This window comes from Maylandia zebra, linkage group LG6 (genome assembly GCF_041146795.1).
Source record: "Maylandia zebra isolate NMK-2024a linkage group LG6, Mzebra_GT3a, whole genome shotgun sequence".
Taxonomy (NCBI): domain Eukaryota; kingdom Metazoa; phylum Chordata; class Actinopteri; order Cichliformes; family Cichlidae; genus Maylandia; species Maylandia zebra.
The window spans coordinates 36,669,809-36,690,020 of record NC_135172.1 but is presented as its reverse complement, the minus strand read 5'-3'; the positions used below and the strand labels follow the sequence as shown (position 1 = coordinate 36,690,020).

General features: G+C 39.8%; 1 protein-coding gene and 1 long non-coding RNA gene across 3 annotated transcripts in view; one reads left to right on the top strand and one right to left on the bottom strand.

Annotated features, from left to right (window-relative positions):
- The first annotated feature begins 10,362 nt into the window (after positions 1–10,362).
- Positions 10,363–15,408, top strand: LOC143419052 (uncharacterized). Of its 2 annotated transcripts, none has more exons than XR_013099027.1 (3): positions 10,363–10,508; positions 13,420–13,521; positions 15,389–15,408. It is a non-coding gene; the product is annotated as an uncharacterized LOC143419052 (long non-coding RNA). The 2 variants fall into 2 exon arrangements; XR_013099026.1 differs by lacking the exon at positions 10,363–10,508 and adding an exon at positions 10,963–11,814.
- A 1,579-nt stretch (positions 15,409–16,987) lies between these two features.
- The window catches only part of xylt1 (xylosyltransferase I), an 80,646-nt gene continuing 77,421 nt past the window's right edge, over positions 16,988–20,212 (bottom strand). The window contains exon 11 of the mRNA XM_004538933.5: positions 16,988–20,100. Coding sequence (XP_004538990.1) covers positions 19,778–20,100 — 323 coding nt within the window. The 3' untranslated portion in view covers positions 16,988–19,777. The remainder of the gene's footprint in view (positions 20,101–20,212) is intronic.

Genomic DNA, 20,212 nt, shown 5'->3' with positions numbered 1-20,212 from the left:
TGTAGTTTTCTAATTTCTCTCTAATTTTGAGCAGTTTTAATTTTTTTGAAAAGTATGAAGTCATTATGTATGTTTTAATGGGCTCCCAGTTTAGCTTTCATTATTATTGAATTTTTTCCCCTTTTGGAAGAAACCCAGATATAACAGATAATATAATAGATCATAACACAGCACAAAACAGCTACTGTCCAGTGGACTGACTGGAAAATGAGGCACAAGTATTTCCTTTCCATGACTGGTGTACGAAACAGTATGAAGCATAAAATTCAGACTAACAACACCGGGATTTAAAAAGAGGACAGGATGAAAGAACAGGCATTCACTGTTTTACTTGAAAGGTCAGGTGACCTCAGTGGACCACTGTGAGTTACCAATGTATCATCTAAGCCAGTGCTCATGCTCATAAGGTGACATATGGAGCCCTTGTTACCACATTTCTTCACACTGTTTGGCCATTAATTTTTCAGTGTGGGTGATTAAAATTTCTAACAGGCATTTTATAACCAAAATCATATTTTCCAAAACCTAACCGAGCAATTTAGAGTTTAAACAGAACCAAACCACAAGTGAAAATGAGACTGAACAGTGAGTAAAAGCAAGAAGTGTAAAAGCAAAACACGAGCTGAGCTGTAGTCTTTTGGCATCCAGTACTGCAGCTGCTGTGTCGCAGCATTGGTGCCAAAGGTTGCTTTGCATGTATCTCTGAGACAGCAGTGGTTTTCTCAACATGGTAAGTTGGTCAACTTTGTAGCACAGATGAACCTTCTGGCACGCAGGGCTGGTTCTGGTTGAAGAATGGAAAAGGATGCAGGCGGATTTTGACTTGTGTTTGCTGCAGTTTATATATGATTTTGGGTTCAGCACTAAACCAGCCAGCAAGAATAATAAATTACATTTACTTGCACTTTTTCAAGCAGACTTTCAGAGGATCTCTGTCTAGCATTCATCAACCTTCACACTTTTCTTTTTGTTTGTTTGTTTTGTTTGATTTCATTTCTGCGTGATGTACAGCAAACATTCTTCTTCTCCTTTCACAGATTTATGAATCTGAGGTATGAGCTCGCATTATTCTCTGCTGGGGTTTTTGCCTCGAGTCATGTTGTCTGTGAGAGGAAAAGCCTGTCTCCTCCTGCCTCTCTAATGCTCACCAACACCTTGTACCAGCAGGTGTATAAGTACAGACCCAATGGATCCCTTCTTGCTCTTTACATTCCAGGTGTTGTTATTCGTCCTATTGCTGATGTTTTTAGACACTTCCTCATGTAACACCAGCACCAACCTGTCGCCCCTCACTGCTGCTCCCATAGCGTCTAGCACCAAGCCCCGCTGCATCCCCTGCACTCGCTCGCCCTTTCTCACTGTCTGGAAGCTGTTACTGAATTATTTAGCACCCACTCGACTCATAAGCATGTACTGCCTTCTTTCTGCCTGTTAGGATATATATTGGCTTGGTGGTTTAACTTGGAGCTGTATGGTGAGGAGGTGCTTCAAATCGAAGTCGACTGTTAAGGAATTTTTTTCTGACGTGCAGCTAAAAGTTTGCTGTTTTCCAAAGAATATCTGGATCATGCCGAAACTGAAAGTTAACATCATTATTTTGTCCACTGGTAAGATAAGCACTGTTACTAGGCAGCTTGTGATCAAAGTCTAACTATTTCCATTTGTTTAAAACTTTTAGTGGCTGATGATGGTGGTTTGAAACGGTAGTTGCCCCATCCCAGTTTTCAGCTTGATTCTGGCCTTGGCGTGGATTTTTGAAATTCACAAAGAAGCAACATTTTGAGCTGTGCGGGTGAACGATGCAGCAAGGAATTGTTCATAAAGGCATAACAGTGGGGTTGGACCATAACAAACATGCAAGGAGAAAGTAGGTGAGGTTCATTGCATATTCAGTGTAGCTGATGAAAGAATACATGCACACTCGAGCTGTAACAAATTCTTTAAACTGAATACATTTCAAGGCTGCAGATGTATCAACAATGTCCTGGAAAGGGAAAGTGGATACAGGGGGTGGTGGTGGTGGTTGGGTGATAAATGTAGTGTCAACAAAACAAAAACTCCTGAAGACTGTGACAGTGAGCAAGTAAATAGTCTTGCATTTTGATACATATAGAAATGGAAAAATAAATGAAATGGAAAATTGCACACTGCAGATTAATAATTTCATGATTGGATAGTAACACTACATGGATGATATTGTACTTTCACAGGAGGTAATTTCTTCATATATTTGCTGAAGGAATTACCAGATAAACTATTTTCCCTGTCTTCTTTATCTACAGGGTGGGCCATTTATATGGATACACCGTAATAACATGGGAATGGTTGGTGATATTAAAGTCCTGTTTGTGGCACATTAGTATATGTGAGGGGCAAACTCCTCAAGATGGGTGGTGACCATGGTGGCCATTTAGAAGTCGGCCATCTTGGATACAACTTTTGGTTTTTCAATAGGAAGAGGGCCATGTGACACATCAAACTTATTGGTAATGTCACAAGAAAAACAATGGTGTGCTTGGTTTTAACGTAACTTTATTTTTTCATGAGTTATTTACAAGTTTCTCTTTGTTCACAGCCATTGACATGTCGAAGAGGTTAACACGTGAGGAGCCGATCGAAATTGTGTTGATATCTGGTGAACGCAGTAACCAGGTCATTGCAGCAGATTTCAGTGCAAGACACCCTACGAGACCACCCATCTCCCATGCTACAGTTAGCAAACAGCTTGCTAAGTTTCGTGAAACTGGTTCAGTGTTGGATTTGCCAACACTGCTACTGCTACTGCAGCATCTCAACGAGGATGACCCAGATCGGCGCACAGAATTTGCAGAATGGGCAAAACAAAAATTGGAACAGGACCCTCAGTTCATGCAGAAGATTTTGTTCAGTGATGAGGCAAACTTTTATGTGAATGGTGAAGTTAACAAACAAAACCATGTGGGTTAGTCTGACACTAACCCACATTGGATGGATCCCTCCAAGACTGTTGGACCAACAAAAGTGATGGTTTGGTGTTGTATATGGGGTACAACGATAGTGGGTCCATTCTTCATCAATGGAAACCTCAAGGCCACTGGATATTTGAAATTGCTACATGATGATGTGTTTCCCTCTTTATGCACTGAAGCTGGCACGTTCCCTGAGTTTTTCCAGCAAGATGGTGCACCACCACATTATGGGTGCCAGGTCTGAGCATTCCTAGATGAACAGTTTCCTGGAAAGTGGATTGGTCGTCGTGGGCCAGTTGAATGACCCCCTTAGACTTTATCTTTGGGGTCATCTGAAGGCAATTGTTTATGGTGTGAAGATACGAGATGTGCAGCACCTAAAACTACGGATACTGGATGCCTGTGCTGGCATTTCTCCTGCGGTGTTGTTATCAGTGTGTGAAGAGTGGGAGAAGAGGGTTGCATTGACAATCCAACACAATGGGCAGCACATTGAACACATTTTATAAGTGGTCAGAAACTTGTAAATAACTCATGAAAGAATAAAGTTACGTTAAAACCAAGCACACCATTGTTTTCCTTGTGACATTACCAATAAGTTTGATGTGTCACATGGCCCTCTTACTATTGAAAAACCAAAAGTTGTATCCAAGATGGCCGACTTTTAAATGGCCACCATGGTCACCACCCATTTTGAGGAGTTTGCCCCCTGACATATACTAATGTGCCACAAACAGGACTTTAATATCACCAACCATTCCCATGTTATTACGGTGTATCCATATAAATGGCCCACCCTGTATACTTCTTCTATCAGGAAAGCAAAGCTGATCAAAGCTGATAAGATGTTTGCTTATCTAATTATGACATAAAAGCCAACATCTTTTGATGGGATGTACTTTTTAGTAGGATGGTTCTTAGTAGCTGTTCATACTGTACTATATGACTTCTATTGACTACAACCACCACCAAAAGAAGCTAGCTAACAACACATTTGTCATGTTTGAGCTTCTTGTTATGGTTACATGGACACTGTCCTGTAGAGTGAGAGTGATGGGAAATTGGTTCCTACAAATCTTGAACATCAACAGAGTAGAATAACATTTTATTTTACTGTAAATAGTGTATTTTTCCTTTTTTTTGTCGTTTTAAAGTAAAAAGATCTCATATATATACTGTCTTTTATGTCTTTTATCCCGTCTTCCTTCTCTTACCCCAACCCGTCGCCCCTCCCTGAGCCTGGTCCTGCTGGAGGTTTCTTCCTGTTAAAAGGGAGTTTTTCCTTCCCACTGTCGCCAAAGTGCTTGCTCATAGGGGGTCATATGATCGTTGGGCTTTTTTCTCTGTATGTATTATTGTAGGGTCTACCTTACAATATAAAGCGCCTTGGGGCGACTGTTGCTGTGATTTGGCACTATATCAAGAAAACTGAATTGAATTGAATTACATATAACTGCAAAAATACAGCGTGCACTGTAAGCAAGCTCTTGCTTCTGTGCATCTGTTGCACCCGCTTTCTTTGAGAGTTAAATTTACACGACAGACCAAAATCCCAAGTTATATTCAGTCTTCAGAGTTGTGTGGTTATTTCATAAGCCTGGAATACTGTGCGGCTCTGGGTTCATTGAGGTACATAGCGGGACACATCCCAAGCTCAGCCTGTAATTGGTATGCATGAGTGTACTTACAAAGGGACTGCCAATTGTTGACAGACCTAATGTGTGATTTTCCTAAGTTAGCTTTAAGATTTGGACAGTAGAAGAAACAAAGAAACAGCAAACCTTACCTCAGCAAAAGGCAAGTTTCAGTATTAAGTACTTCTCTAATGTGCTTTTCAAAAGAGAGAAGCCCTAAATTATATGGAAAAGCATAAAAACAGCCATCTGTGTATTTGCAGACTTACTGGCAATAGTGACCAGATGGCCACTTGATGCTTTCTTGGACTGACACTTGACTTGGCAGTGAGTTTTATGGTTAGATGGCTGCAAACTTTACTGCTAAAGTCTTCATTGTTTCTAAATGCAAAGCGGCTTTTTGAAATCGAGCATCAAGCAGAGCAGAGTGCCAGTGGAATGAGTTCAAACCTCTCTGAAGATGACTGTTTTAAGTTTCACTGTAATATTAAACTCAATTTGTTTGGGATCAGTGAAACAGTTAAAAAACATAAAACAATCTTTTATGTCTCTTTCAGATAACAGGTTTTCATTTAAACTTGTGCTTATTCCTTAGTGCATTTGCAAAAAATATTCAAATGAACATTGTTTTCCTTTGTTCTGGTTTTCAAAATCAAATTTATACTCATCATACGCCGTATTTCAGATTCAGTAAACGCTGAGGATATTGGCCTTATTTAAAGACGAGTTTGACTGCAAAGCAGTCTTGGATGTGAAATCTTGACGCTAAGTATCTCAGATCTGCCGGCTGCACAGATGGACGATGAGGGATGAGAGTTTAAATCAATCATTGAGTATCTTACTATTAGATGGCCAGTTAGTGACTCTAATTGCATTTTATTTAAGGATATTAATCAGAGGCAATGAGCACATACTGTGCTTGAAATTCAAAATGTCATACTCTGCAGGTGACAGAAAGAAGATAACACCAAAAGAGAGATGAGGGCAAATCAGCTGCAACAGAGGAATTTATAAGTAAAAAGAGCGTGAAGACAGCAACACAGGCAGCACACATGAGTTTACTGCTGCAGTCCAGTGACTACACTTCCAAATTAATTTAGATCTACAACAGTGTGCCCATACTTTCCTATTAAAAGAAACTTTAAAATGTTTATGGTGATAAGAGAATTCACTGCACTTTTAACATGAAGCTGTCAGGGACCTGGGTGTGCAAACCCAGGGTTCTTGAGCAGGTTGTGGAATTGTGCATATTTGCTGGTGTGTGGCGCTTGTGTCCCTCATTTCCAGGTTTGTGTGTATAGGTGTTTGCGCGTGGGTGTGGGTGTGTGTGTGTTCCGGAGGACCAGTTTACAGGCATTGTCAGGCCTGGTGGGTGTGACCCGTTGACAGGCTGGCCACACCTGAGGAGGATGATCATGCACACCTGTAGCTGATCAGGATTGTCAGGGGAGCTACTTAGCAGTGTGGCTGCGCTCCCATCGATGCTGAATTGTTGCATGAGAATTCCCGTCAGTTTTCCAGATAGTTATTCAGAGAGTGTGAGCTGGTTACATTAAGAGTGTCTAACGTCTGTTTCTGTGATTTCACAGGAAGATCATGGAAATAAGAGGGCAGCAAGCACGGGATGCACGGACACTTGGAAGCGAGGACAAGGAGCAGGGACACTGGGAGGAAGACACGGCACAGGAGTCTGGGGTGCACGGGGATTTATTGTTGTGTGATTATTTACCTTACTGTAAATAAATGTACTGTCTGTATTGAAGAGTCCAGCGTTTGGGTCCTCTTTCCCCACATCCCCATGGTCTGCCAGTGCAGCCATGACAGAAGCTTATGCACAAGTTCAATAACTATGATCTGCAATGTCTCATCTGCCTGCTTTCCACGCTGTCAATCTCAATACCAACATCATTTCTCTAGTCCAATCATCTTCTCACCCACCTTCTTTGAGCCAATCAGCCTCCTCTTCCCATCGTTTAAATCTCTGCTCTCCATCATTCTCCCTTTCAGACCCTCCTTTGTGCAACCCACCTCCTCCCCGTCTCCACCTCAGACACCTCAGCCAGGGCTCTATTCAAGTCTCAATCTTTATCTTCACCACCACCAGCATTTAAACTCCTGAGGGTGCCTGTCCTAAATCCTACCACCGCTGGGATCATGTTCTTCCACATGGGTCATCAATACATGAATTTCTCGAATGCACTCATGTTCAAATATTCTAAGTTTCTGTGCCTCACTGTTAAAACACACATTTCTTGAAGTATTTGTAAGGCAATAATTATGAGACCAAAGCAGCAAACTACTCATCACAAAAATATTTTTTCATGAGTCACTTGTGCAGTCAACAATGGGAATATAGCTGTTGATACTTTATATTTTTGTTACTCCCAACAACCACATAGAGACACTAATTAACATTCATTTTGTTTTGGCCCATGTTTAATCATTTTGCAGCTGGGTACAGCAATTTTTGTGTGCGTGTTTGCTTTTTGCATAAAACTGGAATTTATTAAAGACTATTTTCAATTGTGGGTTGATGTATATTTTATGACAGAAGGGCTACAGGAAAATACTACAGCACCCATATTCGTTGTTATGAAGGAACAAGCCATGCTTTGCAGCAGTGTGACTCACTGATGTGTTTTTAATAGTTTTTACAACAACACCGAGGGCTCGTGGAACAGAGGAATAATCTATAAAGCAGAAAGTATCAGCTCAGTAAATGCTTCCTGTTAAGATCAATAAATCAGTTAACATTTAAGAGATATGCAGACAACAATGAAAACATGTTCTTCTACCAATCTAGTGAAAATTAAATTTTTGTTTGCAGTGAAAAACAGCCTTTGTCCTTTCAGATTGGCACAAAACATGTGTTATCACTTAATACAAATGTGGTTTTAAGAATAAAATGTACACATCGTGCATCGAAAGTGATCTTTATATGTGGCTCAAATGTATTCACAAAAAGGCTTCTTCTGCTCTTCTCGTGCAGATGTTACCAAAGTGAGAAAGATGTCTTCCATCACTGTTATTACAGGCTCTGTGCGTAAAGAGATGCTTGTTAATCAAGCAGCGTGTGTCACTGAGCTAGAGTTAAAAGCTTAAAATGATCATCAAAATGTTTATGTGCTATTAATCCGAGTCATTTCCTCTCAACACCAGCAGGATAGCTTTTAGTGTTTCACATCATAGTCGAACAAACATAATACTGCTTGCCTTGCTGCCTGTGAATTCAGCAGCGACACTTCACATCCATGTTAAACATCACACCCACACATGGATGTAAACCTGCGTGCTATATTTTTGTGACTTTAGTACTTTATTACTCAGTAGCATGTGCACACCTCCACACACATAAACGTACAACACTGTAAGTGTGGACTAATTAGACTGCGTGTCCCAGTGGACCTAATCTATCTTACGGGACAGTAAATAGGATCTGTTGGCACTGTTCCTTTGATCAACGCCTGTCAAACACTGGACAGTACTGCCTTATGTTGGAAAGCCTCCAGGGGATACACACGCGCGCGCACACACACACGCACATACACATCGGTTTCTTTATCTACTGACAGGCTTCTGCTTTTGTTTTTCAATGCTGCTGGCAGAATGACTGTTACTCTGCATCATATGAATGACGCAAAAGTTTTGGCAAATATTACGACGATGACGTAAATACATATAATGTTTTCTCTTAAGAATGTGATGTAAATTAATGGACAGTTTCTTTCATCTATCGTTTCCAGGTCTTACAAATACTTATATTAAAGTTAATCTGGAATAGTAAGAACAAAATCAATGACATAGAAAATGAAGAGAAAACATAAAGGATTCAGTGCTAGTTAAGTTAAATTAAGTTAGATTTCTTAAAGTTTAATTTGTACATAAATTTCTATTTGTTTCTTCACCTAAAATATATCTTCTTCTGCAGTATTTAAATACCACATAGTTTGATTTAATCTCATCATCAGAGGGTTGGGATCCTGTATGCAAATTAAATATTTTGTACTACTTTAGTCTTGAGAGTTTTATTTGTGTTTTCTTAAATTAGTTTTCAAATGCTCACGCAATCTGGCCCCAGAGAGTCTTTCTAGATACATAGAGCGCAATAGTATGAGCATGTACAACTGTACAATACTATATCAGAGATCTAAATTAGGGCAAGCGGCATTTTCTATGAAGGCTTGTCATCTATGGAACACACGTCCAACTGAAATCAAATTGATCACAGATATGAAATCTTTCACAGTAATTGTTGGTTAAAGGTAAATCAGAGCTGTAGTCATTTTAGATAATCATATTATATTTTTAGTATCCATACTTTTAAAAATAATTTTCTTTTCTTTTTTTTTCTCCCTTTCCCTTTTTTTACACTATATTTTACACTGAATTCTTTGTAATTTTGTAGTGATAGTGTATTATGATTTTAGGTAACTGACACAATGCACTGTGTTGTAATGCTGTTTGTGTTAAAGCCCAGCAAAGTAGTGATGGGATTTCCGGCTCTTTTTAGAGATCCGGCTCTTTCGGTTCGGCTCACTAAAAAGAGCCGGCTCTTTCGGCTCCGAACCGGCTCTTCAGGTTGTTTTGTTGCTTTAATTAATTTATTATTAACAATAATATAAAATTATGCACAAAAGGAATTACTAACGTAAAAACAAGTGGTTTTATTTATATATGTTTATATATAAATATATGCGGTGGCCCCTAGAGACAAAACACGTACAAACTCCAAAACACATTTCTAGCATGAACTGAACTTCCAAAGCAGAGCTACTAGATCACTTAAATTACACAATTGAAAGCATGTGTGTATTGTTTGTGTATTTATACACAGGCACTCATATATATATTCAAATAATTTAAAAAAAAGTTCATTTACCTGTTATTACCACACACCAAATCCGGTCGTTGGTACTTGCTGGCTTGTGTAGCCACAAGATAACAAAGGCTCAACACTGCGCCCAGCATCCTGGAGCACTTCTGTTGTCTTTTGTACGTGTTTTGAGTTTTTATGTGCTTCTGAGTTTTTATATGCTTCTGAGTTTTTACGTGCTTCGGAGTTTGTACGTGTTTTTACATGTTTTGGAGTTTTTACGTGTTTTGGAGTTTGTACGTGTTTTTACGTGTTTTGGAGTTTGTACATGCTTCAGAGTTCGTACGTGATTTGAAGTTTGTATGTGCTTTGTCTCTAGGGGCCACCGTAAATATACTTTTATTTATTCACTCCACATAAAATGTAATAAATAAATCATATAATACAAAAATCAACTATTCACATTTCAAGTTTTAACTATTTAAATTTTCAGCTTTTTCCTTTCACAAATTTAAAGTGAAAAGAACACAAAACACTGCAAACCACAACACAATTAAATATAAATTATAATATGAAAACTAAAAGAACATGCATATTCTCTGTCATATGGACCTGCATGAATAAACTTTCTCAATCCTTTATCATCTGCAACCGAAAATAGTTGTGGATGATTACTATACCTTTCTAATGTTGTTGTCCCTGCCTCTCTTTCTCTCTCTCTGGCTCTGTTCCTGTGCTACTGAGTGTAACTACCGCCCCTCCCCCCTCTGCCCAGCGTAAAGCACAAGGCCCGCGTGCAGAGTGAAGCGGGAAAAAAGTGCGAGAGAGAGGCTGAGAGAAAGAAGAAAAAAAAAAACCCACGTGACGGCTCGCGATAAGGAGCCGGCTCGCGTCGTTCACGTCAAAGAACCGGCTCTAAGAGCCATTTCGTTCGCGAACGACCCATCACTACAGCAAAGGACAAGGGTACGTTGGCCCTGAGAGGCCAAACACCAGCAATAAGAAAGACCCTGCAAAAGCATACAAAACACAACGGAAGTAGGAAAAAACACAAACGAAGTGTTTCTGGGGAGACAATAACCCGAGGGACCAGCTGCAGGAACCCAAAACATGGTAGGTGTGTTTTATCATGATTCATATAATACTGATGACGGATTTTTAGGCTAATAGTTAGGCTAACACACGTACCTCTCATCTTTTCTTTCCTCACAAAACCGATAGATCCTCCACTTCTTTTAAGTGTCTCCCAGTGCAATTCTTAGCATGTTTTGGTTCCTGCAACTGGTCCGTCGGGTCATTGTCTCCCCAGAAATACTTCCCTTGTGCTTCTGGAAATCTGTTTTTTCGTATTTCCTTTTTCTTTTTTCCTATCTCCATTGTGTTTTGTGTGCTTTTGCAGCGTTTTTCTCATTGCTGGTGTCTTCTTAAGTTGCAGTCCGTTTGGCCTCTCAGGGCCACCGTACAAGAGTTGAAAATTAGCAATAGCTATAAACTCTGTGTGCAACACATCAATTTCATGCTCCGTATTGGAAGTATGTTAAACTGCAAATAAATATGAAAAGAAATGTCAATTTTTAAAAAGGCAGCAATTTGAAAATCTTTTAAACCCATGTTTTATTCACAATAGAACATAGAAAATATACTGCTCAAAAAAATAAAGTAATGCTCTGAAAACACATCATATATTAGTGCAAAAAAGAATCATGCTGGAAATCTATATGGAGTGGGTAATGCACATCGTTTGAAATTAAAATGATCAACCTACAGAGAGCTGAATTTAAAGACAGTAAAAAAGTGATGAAGCAGGCTCATCCACTTTGCTGGAATTTTACTGCAGAAACTCAAAATGACTACTCAGTAGTCTGCTTGGCCCCTAAGTGCTTGTATGCATGTCTGACAATGTCAGAGCATGCTCCTAATGACACAACAACGTCTTGGGAATCTTGTTCCAGTTGAGGGTTGAGCTGAACAGTCTAACCTGGTGAGTCGAATGGACCAAAACATAATGTTACAGAGGTCTTCTATTGGATTTCAGGCATGTTTGGGGGTCAGTCAGTGGTATAATGTCCTTCATCCTCCTGTATTGACATGAACAAAGAGGAACCCAAGACCAGTGTAAATGGTCTGTATTTGTATAGCGCTTTACTAGTCCCTAAGGACCTCAAAGTGCTTTACACATTCAGTCATCCACCCCAGTCACACACTGGTGATGGCAAGCTACATTGTAGCCACAGCCACCCTGGGGCGCACTGACAGAGGCGAGGCTGCCGGACACTGGCACCACCGGGCCCTCTGACCACCACCAGTAGGCAATGGGTGAAGTGTCTTGCCCAAGGACACAACGACCGAGACTGTCGGAGCCGGGGCTCGAACCGGCAACCTTCCGATTACAAGGCAAACTCCCAACTTTTGAGCCACGGTGAGCTAACAAGGATTATAAGGTTTTTGACTGTCATTAAAGCAGTAATGGGTATTATCAACTATTAAGGTCTAGATGTACATCTTTCATCTTTGTTTTTACTTAGAGTTTAAGTGCATATCATTTGTAAAATGCTATAATTTGTTAAATTGGAGATTAAGTACTTTTGGACGCAACAGTATATTTGCTGATTGTGAATAAGCTCACCACAGGCAGGCAGTTTTCTAAGTCTTACAGATCTTGTCTTTACTTCCCCACTTTGCTTTAACTGCCAGCTGGAAGGGCCCTGAGATCTTTTTACAGCCTTTCTGCTTTGCAGGCACAACCTTTTTTTTTTTCTTTTTCTCACATCGACATGTACTTGCTCAAGGGATGTAAATGTTACCACAAGGTTCAAACAGTCAGCAAATTCATCAGCTGACAATTCCTAATGACATTTCTTCACAACACAGTAAAGACCTCAAGTTTTGACTCTAGAGTGTGTTTTATTTTTGTGAAATTAAAGTTCATAAAATAAACCGCAAGAGCACACCAATAAAAGGATGTTTTGTTTTATTTAGTTGTGTAGATTTGCTTATTTTCATTTAAAAAGTGTGCAGTTTTTCCAGGTCTGCCTTGCCCCGTTGCATACAGCTGTATTGGTATTCATGGGCACAATGTGTAAACTGAAGCCAATATTAATTCAACATACTAAAACTTTCCCTGTAGCCACATAGCTCACAGAGCTATGCTGTGCTGTGGGTGTGGGCTTAGAAAATCCGTGTGAGAACAATTGTTGAAGCTAATTTGGGGGAAAACATATGGGAGCAACTACATGTACCCACAGTTAACAATTCAACCTCCTCGGTTTGACTGAGGAAAATACTTATGGCATGAAGTGTGTGTTAATGTCCCAAATGATTTCCAACTGTGAAGCACATACAGATTTATCTGCAGTGAACCACTCTCAAGTGATATTTAGTAGGATAGTCTTTTGAAATTGATTGTACCCCTCAATTCGGAGTTATTACATTTGTATCCATTATTGTTTTTATTTCATCATTAAATATGCTTTTATCAGTTGTTTTACTAACATACAAAACAATTCAAATTTACACATTCAGCACACGATGTTTCTGAAGCTCCCTTTCTGGACCCTTTAAAGTGTATTAATTACTGTCAGCTTCAGCTTTAAGCTTCAGTTTTTCTCCATCAACCCTTGAGGGAAATACTTGGCTCTTTAGCGGCTAAGTGCTCCACCATGTTCACCAGCCTGTTACTAAATTTGTCCGCCTGCTGTCTGGTTCTGAGAAAGTAAGGTAGAATGGGCTTATCAGAGCTTTTAGCTGAAAACAGCTGGTCTTAACAGGTGGCAACCAAGGGGCTAGCTCCAGGAGTGGAAAATGAAGCCAACACTGAAGCACCAAAAACTGTAGTTACTCGAGGGGCCACTTGAGACTGCCTCCAATAGTAAATCAATGCCCATAGACTTAAAGACATGTTAGAGCTGAGATCACATTACCTTTTCTGTAACACACATCATTGTACTTAATGCAGATGCCATTATTTGACTTCTGTTCATGTAAATGAAAGTGAAAATAATATATTAATCTACATCTTTTACAGTGGAAATATAGACACGGACGACTGCTAACCCTTTTTCTACACCCTCCAGCTTCACAGAGCTAACAGTGAAGACCCCAGGACTGAGAATGATATTCAAGCGAGGTATATGACTGCTAAGCAGCTGAAGCAGGATTTTCAAAATGCAACACAGGTAGTGATTAGTAGAGCTGGGCGATATGAGATTTTTTCATATCACGATATGTTTTTTTCATTTCAGGCGATAACGATATCTATCACGATATGAGCCAAATAACTATATTTGTAAGATTTAAATGTGCCGTTGCTCACAAGTAAAATGTGAAATAATCAGCAGCTTGTTTTTATTTAAATATTTATTTCCCATAATAAGTTCGACAGGGTAGATGTACTTAAGGAACATGAGACTTTTTCAGATAGATAAAGGCAAATATTGCAAACTACACAAAAGGCAGCGGCTAAAGCGTTTAAGTTTCAAAATAGAACAAACGAAACAGACTAAATTGTCAATTCCACTTAGAAACAAAATATTAATTCTAAAAATAAATCTTAGTTTGTGTTACAGAAGAACAGACAAAACTGACTAACTTTTGTCAATATCAAATAAACTGAGAACTAAAAGGAAATTCTCAATCTCTCCTTGTTGTATAGCTTAGCTTTTCAAACAGTTTTAACAGTTACTTTAGTCTGACAAAAGCCAAATGACGAATTAGCGCTTCCAGTCAGAGACTGAGGCTACGTCCACACGTACACGGGTATTTTTGAAAACGGAGATTTTCCGTTTTCGTTTTAAAAATAATCCCGTCCACACATAAAGGGAGAAATGAAAGAAAACGCTGCTATGAACATGCCAAAGCAGCAGGTGGCGCTAGATTCCTAACCGTGCAGAAATGTTGGCCAATCAGAAGTCTAGAAGCCTCGGTGGGAAAAAGGAAACAAAGCTGGGGCATAGAAGCAGAACAGAGTCGTATGTGTGGACTGTGTGTATATGTAAGCATTTAAACACTGCAGAGAGTACAATTAACAGTAAAAGTATTGTAGAAATTCATTTCACCGAAACAATAACGTGGCGCACAGTGTGACGCATGCACCAGTTTATTGTATTTCCAGACTTGCTTTCGGCACAATTTACAGTGCACGCTACTCTGTTTTTTGTCAGACTTGAAATAGCCGAAATACCTTCCCACTACGGAACTTCTATGGCTCTTCCGTTCGACAATCTCTCCGGCATTGGAACCATCATCTGTTTTCTCTTCGGTCACGCTCGGTTGATTTTTCTAGTCGGCACACTCATTTCCTCCATTACCCGCTGGCTGCTTCCCAAACAAACACACGTGCAGCTTGGCACTTGTGCTGTACGTAACAAGTCACGCGACGTGACGCTGCGGCTGTGATTGGTTCGGCTCTGCGCTACTTAATTTGGATTGGCTGACCTTTTTTTTTTTTTTTTTTTAAGAGGACAAGAGCGGCGAGGTCTATCGCGATAGCTTAATTTCTCTATCGAGTAAAAGTTATATCGCGATACATATCGTTATCGTTCTATCGCCCAGCTCTAGTGATTAGCATTAAATGCGGTAGCACTGCAACCTCCTCATATCCAGTTGTTGGGAAACACTAATACATAATTCAGTGAATGAATCTAATCTCTCTCTGCATCCAACATACTGTCTCAGAAAACTGCAAAATGACAAATTCAGCCTGCACTAAACTGATTAGTACAGTTTCAGAAAAACATTAAATCTTAGTTCATGTTAATGTTTAGAGATGAATGAACACATACTGTGCAGTTTGTGTTTTTTGGGATATTTATTGAGCTGTTTAAAAAGCTGCATTTGAAATTATGAGCCACGTAAAATGTTACTTTGCTGATGGTTTAACCTATTCTGTAGTGCTAGTTAGATGCTGAAATGCAAACTTTTTGCGTCTGCATTAATTGCTAAGTAATTCAAGGAGATTCCACAGCATGTCTTTCATCCCGTCTTCCTTCTCTCAGCCCAACCAGTCGCAGCAGATAATAATAATAATAATAATAATAATAATGGATACTTTATTGATCCCCATGGGGAAATTACTTGTTTTTCTCTGCATTTGACCCATTCACTCAGTGAAGCAGTGGGCAGCCCACTAAGCAGGCGCCCGGGGAGCAGTGTGTAGGGACGGTACCTTGCTCACGGGTACCTCAGGGTAGCCGTTAAGTGGATTCGAACCGCCGACCTTCCGATCATGGGGCGACCACTTTACCTACTGAGCTATCCCTGCCCCCAATGGCCCCGCCCCTCCCCTCCGAGCCTGGTTCTGCTGGAGGTTTCTTCCTTTTAAAAGGGAGATTTTCCTTCCCACTGTCGCCAAAGTGCTTGCTCAATGGGGGTTATATGATCGTTGGGCTTTTTTCTCTGTATGTATTATTGTAGGGTCTACCTTACAATATAAAACGCCTTGAGGTGACTGTTGTTGTGATTTGACGCTATATAAATAAAACTGAATTGAATAGATGAAACACCTTTCTGGATCATTCTGGTTAACCCCTTCCTGTACCTATTTCTGCAGTAGAATAGGTGGTTTAATTGCTGTGCTCGTTAGGCTGCTGTCAGCTTTGCACTAAACTAAAAAACTGAAAGAAACATGTTGTGAGTGCGCTCTTCATTACAGTAGTTTTTCATATCAGTGTGAGGCCTGCAGCCTAGGTTTACACTGTTAACTTAAGTATGTGAAACCACATCTCAGGACATACTGAAGTAGTAGTAGTAGTGTACCGAGCAGTAAACAGTATTACTTTATTAGTAAAGTTAGTAATTAAGTGAAATAATACACTTTTTGTGAGTAAAAATCCCAACACTGTTGGTCACTCCACTAAGTGGTGTCATTAAACGGGAGCTTGGCAACATAATGACGTTTTTGGATTTTAATTGTTTTTTATTTTAATTCTTGAAGTTTGCTAATGTTGGTACATAATTTACCACCCTGCCCTCTTGGCCAAATATGATCACTCCTGGGCCCAACAAACAAAAAAACCAAAAACCCAACGTGGGGTAGTCAAAATGCTATAATTGAGACTTCAAAATACAAAACAGGAAGATGAAGTTACATGACAAAGACCATCTTTTACGTACAGTCTATAATGGCAGCAGTGCTGGTGAGAGATGACATGGCTTAACCAAAACAGTGAAGCTGCATAACCCAAACGCTGAGCTGAAAGAAAAACATGTTCCAGAGTTGAGAAGAACTATCATATACTTGTAATTCTGTGTGAGCATTGAACGTTACGTTATTTGTGCAGTTAACAATATTAATCTTTCAATAAGTGCAGTTTTAATGTCAATTTAAATCACATGTTGATTGGTGTGTCTTAGTTGTAAAGACTAGTGTTCTGACATACAACACTAAAACCGCATAAATAAACAGTAAAATAAAATTAAACCGCTGAATGGGGAGTCCTTGCATTCCCAGTACAACCGACTGGAGCTGCAAAAGTACACTATTTAATAAGCAACAATAGAGTAACAGTGTGAACATGCGTCAGTGGCTTAGTGTTTTGTTATCAGCCTCCATATTCTTCATAGTATATATCACTGCAGCAGCACAGAGCCGTGAGTTGTTTTTCCATAGAATTTTATTTCCAAAAAGCAGTTGGAGAAAAGTAAAACAAGCGAGTCAAGTACAACAAAACAAATCCCTGAAAGGGAAGAAGTAAAAGCTGATAATGACAGAAGGCCTGATGATATATACAACAGCAGACATCATTTTGGTGTTGCAGTACCAGTGAATCACTTGACAGACTCATGGTATTCTTCACATAAGTTCAAAACAAACAGCAAAATAAGGATTTTATTTCAATGGACAGAGAAGGTTCTAAAAGTCAGCTAAGGCACACAGAGCCTCCCCGAAAAAACAAAAGAAAAAATCAGAACGACGGGGAAACGTCAGTCAGAGAAATTTGTGCAACAGTTGCTCAACAATACATTCCAGTAAGAACAACAACAATCTGGCATGTGATTTTCTCTGAGAGGCAAATAGGACAAGGTCGTTGTCACAGCTGTCCAAAAACACTGAAACAGGTTATGTACTTTGATCAATAAACACCATCAATTCACTATTTGTGCCCAATTATCAACACTTTCAATGTCATTTTACCACATCTGTATTTACACGTACAATACCCTTTAAACATTATTTCGATACAAAATACCTATGTACATCCTCTTCATTTGTTATTCATTTTTGTTACAAAATAGGACTTTCACATTTAGTTACATTGAATTATTTCACTTTTTCCAAAACGGTCATTGAGCTTACATCATAATGTACTGTGTGATGTAATTGTACAGAGCATGATGGCACTAGAAAGTGGAAAACAAAGCCGCCCTTTACAACCTAACCCCGGAAACGATGCAGATTTGAGAGGAAGGAGAGATAGCAATCGTAATACACACATCTGACAGAGAGGCAAGGTGAACTTGACATTAATGAACAGCAATGTCTGCTAATTAGCCTGTTCAAAAGCACTCATTTAGCTCATGTGATGACTAAACAATGTTGACAATCACAGATTGAAAACCTAATTGGCTTCAGAGGAAACTTATTTCAAGTTAAAACAAATATGTGACCGCACCTCTTATTGTGGTACAGTGCCATACTTAGTGTAATTAGGTTGTCTCAAATGTCCAGAGATTGTCTTGATGAGAGAAAAAGTACTTTAAATGTAAATAGGGTTGCAAAGGCGCGACAGACCCGATCCAATAAATTAGTCACTTTATAATCAAGAGATACAATATGATATTCACTTGAAATTGTACATTATTGTCACAGCATGAAGATCACTACCACTCAAACCATTCTGAAACCGACGGCGACCATTAAACACCAAAAAAAGCACAGTTTCTCCTACAAACAACGTCCAGTGTGTTCGCTAGTGAAGACTGCTTTTGTTCAGCTTTTCTGTTTTTTGCTCAGGTTGTTAGGCAGCTGACCTTTTACCTTACAGGTCAGAGTGGCTTTCTCTTGTGATGCACTTGGCAAACGGCCACGTAAGAAACCCAAGACAAGAAGATCTATTCAGACAGGACAACACTGACTAACACATAGGTGCGGGCCATAAAAAGGTACAGTATAAGTTTGGGGTGTTGGCCTTTGTAAATAAAGGCAGCTTTCTTTACAAAAAAATATTTATCGAGCTGCCAAGGCAGCGTTGCAGTTATTTAGTCACTGACTAAAAATATCAGTATTTATAGAAACTTATAAATAAATAGCGACTTCATGGACCTCCCCGCCCCCACCCCCCTCCATCCACACCATTTTTGAGACTTAGTGTAGAATTATGTACAACATAAAGTGGTGTTCAAATAACTGGAATAAAGAAAAAGAAGGCAACACGTAAAACCAGGACAATACGTTTAAGGTTAATGTGACATAGTTTTGTTTCAAGTTTGAGGCAAGTTGGTTAAAAAATAAAAGAACAGCTCTCGTTCTGTCCTCTGGGTGTTTTGTTTGTGTGGAAAACTGCACCGTGGAAATGCTAAATCTCAAAATGCTATCGTACAACTATGACAAAAGAAGCATTTATGAATTTAGTACATTTTTAACACTAAAATGTCTACATGAAATTCCTAATAGAACCCCGTAGCCTCCAATTACTCTGAGAAAGTGACTGTACTTGTTTTCTTCTCTGTTTTTTGCAGTTTTACAACAAAATGTGACTTGTGAAGATTTAGCCAAGCAACAAAACGTTCAACAATCTAATCAGGCACTGATATGAACTACGTTTTGAGTTGTTCTACTCATGTACAAACTTAAGAAACTTAAAAATGAGAAATTTGCTTTTACTGACGATATGTTTGAGTGGGCACAAAATAATCTGTTCAACTGGGGATATGTGAATACTCACACACTGTGTCATTTTGTTGGTGCTGACATAAACTCTAAGTAGGCACATTTAATTCAGTACCCAGCTATCTTCTTGTGTATGTCTTAATACTAAGGCCTTATCGCAGCAGAACCTGGTCTGCTAGTAGTGTCGATAGCCCGCACTCACTTGACCCATGTGCCCTGTGCGAGGCATTAAAAGCTGACTTTATAATTCACTCAGCAGCCAAATAAATGCTTAAAAATTGCAATGTTTGATCACAGTAAAACTCAGCCGTGAGAAGAAAAATAAATACACAGAGAAACTGAAAGCAAAGCCAGCATAATCCCCTAAAAAAGGAATATTGTGGGAGGAAAATGTTCCCCTGCGCTTTCTGTCCCCCCAAAATCCACTTTTTCTTTTGATTTCAACATCTTCCGCGAGAGATGGAGAACACTCACCCCCCTGTCATCTGCAACAAACACCTCAAATAAATAAAGATAAACAGTGCCACGACCTCCTGTCCAGCTGGAGGCCTTGCTGCTACCTGATACGACCATTGGCACGAGGTGCTCCCAGCTGAGATTTGGGGTCTGGGCTCATGGAGCTCCACGGGCTCTTGGGGCACGCCTGCATGACAGGACAGGCCGTAGGGCCCACAGCACAGACGTCAGCTGCCTCCCACAACTCGCCCACCAGGCTGTCTATCCAACGCTCGAGCTCAGGGCCGGTCAGGGCCGCGTTCCTCTTGGCCTGCTCCACGTAACTCAGACTGACAGGGATGTTGAGCACCGGGTTGAGGCCGTGGAAACTCTGCTCCATGTAGCTATTCTTAGCTGGCCCATTGTGGAGCTTCAGAGTATCCTCTGGAGGTTTGTGGGAAGCAAGAAAGAGAGAGCAGACAAAGAAGTTATAGACAGTGAACAAAAAAGGTGGTAGTCAGTGGTCAAAAATGCAGATTGGATTGCAGAAGGGGGA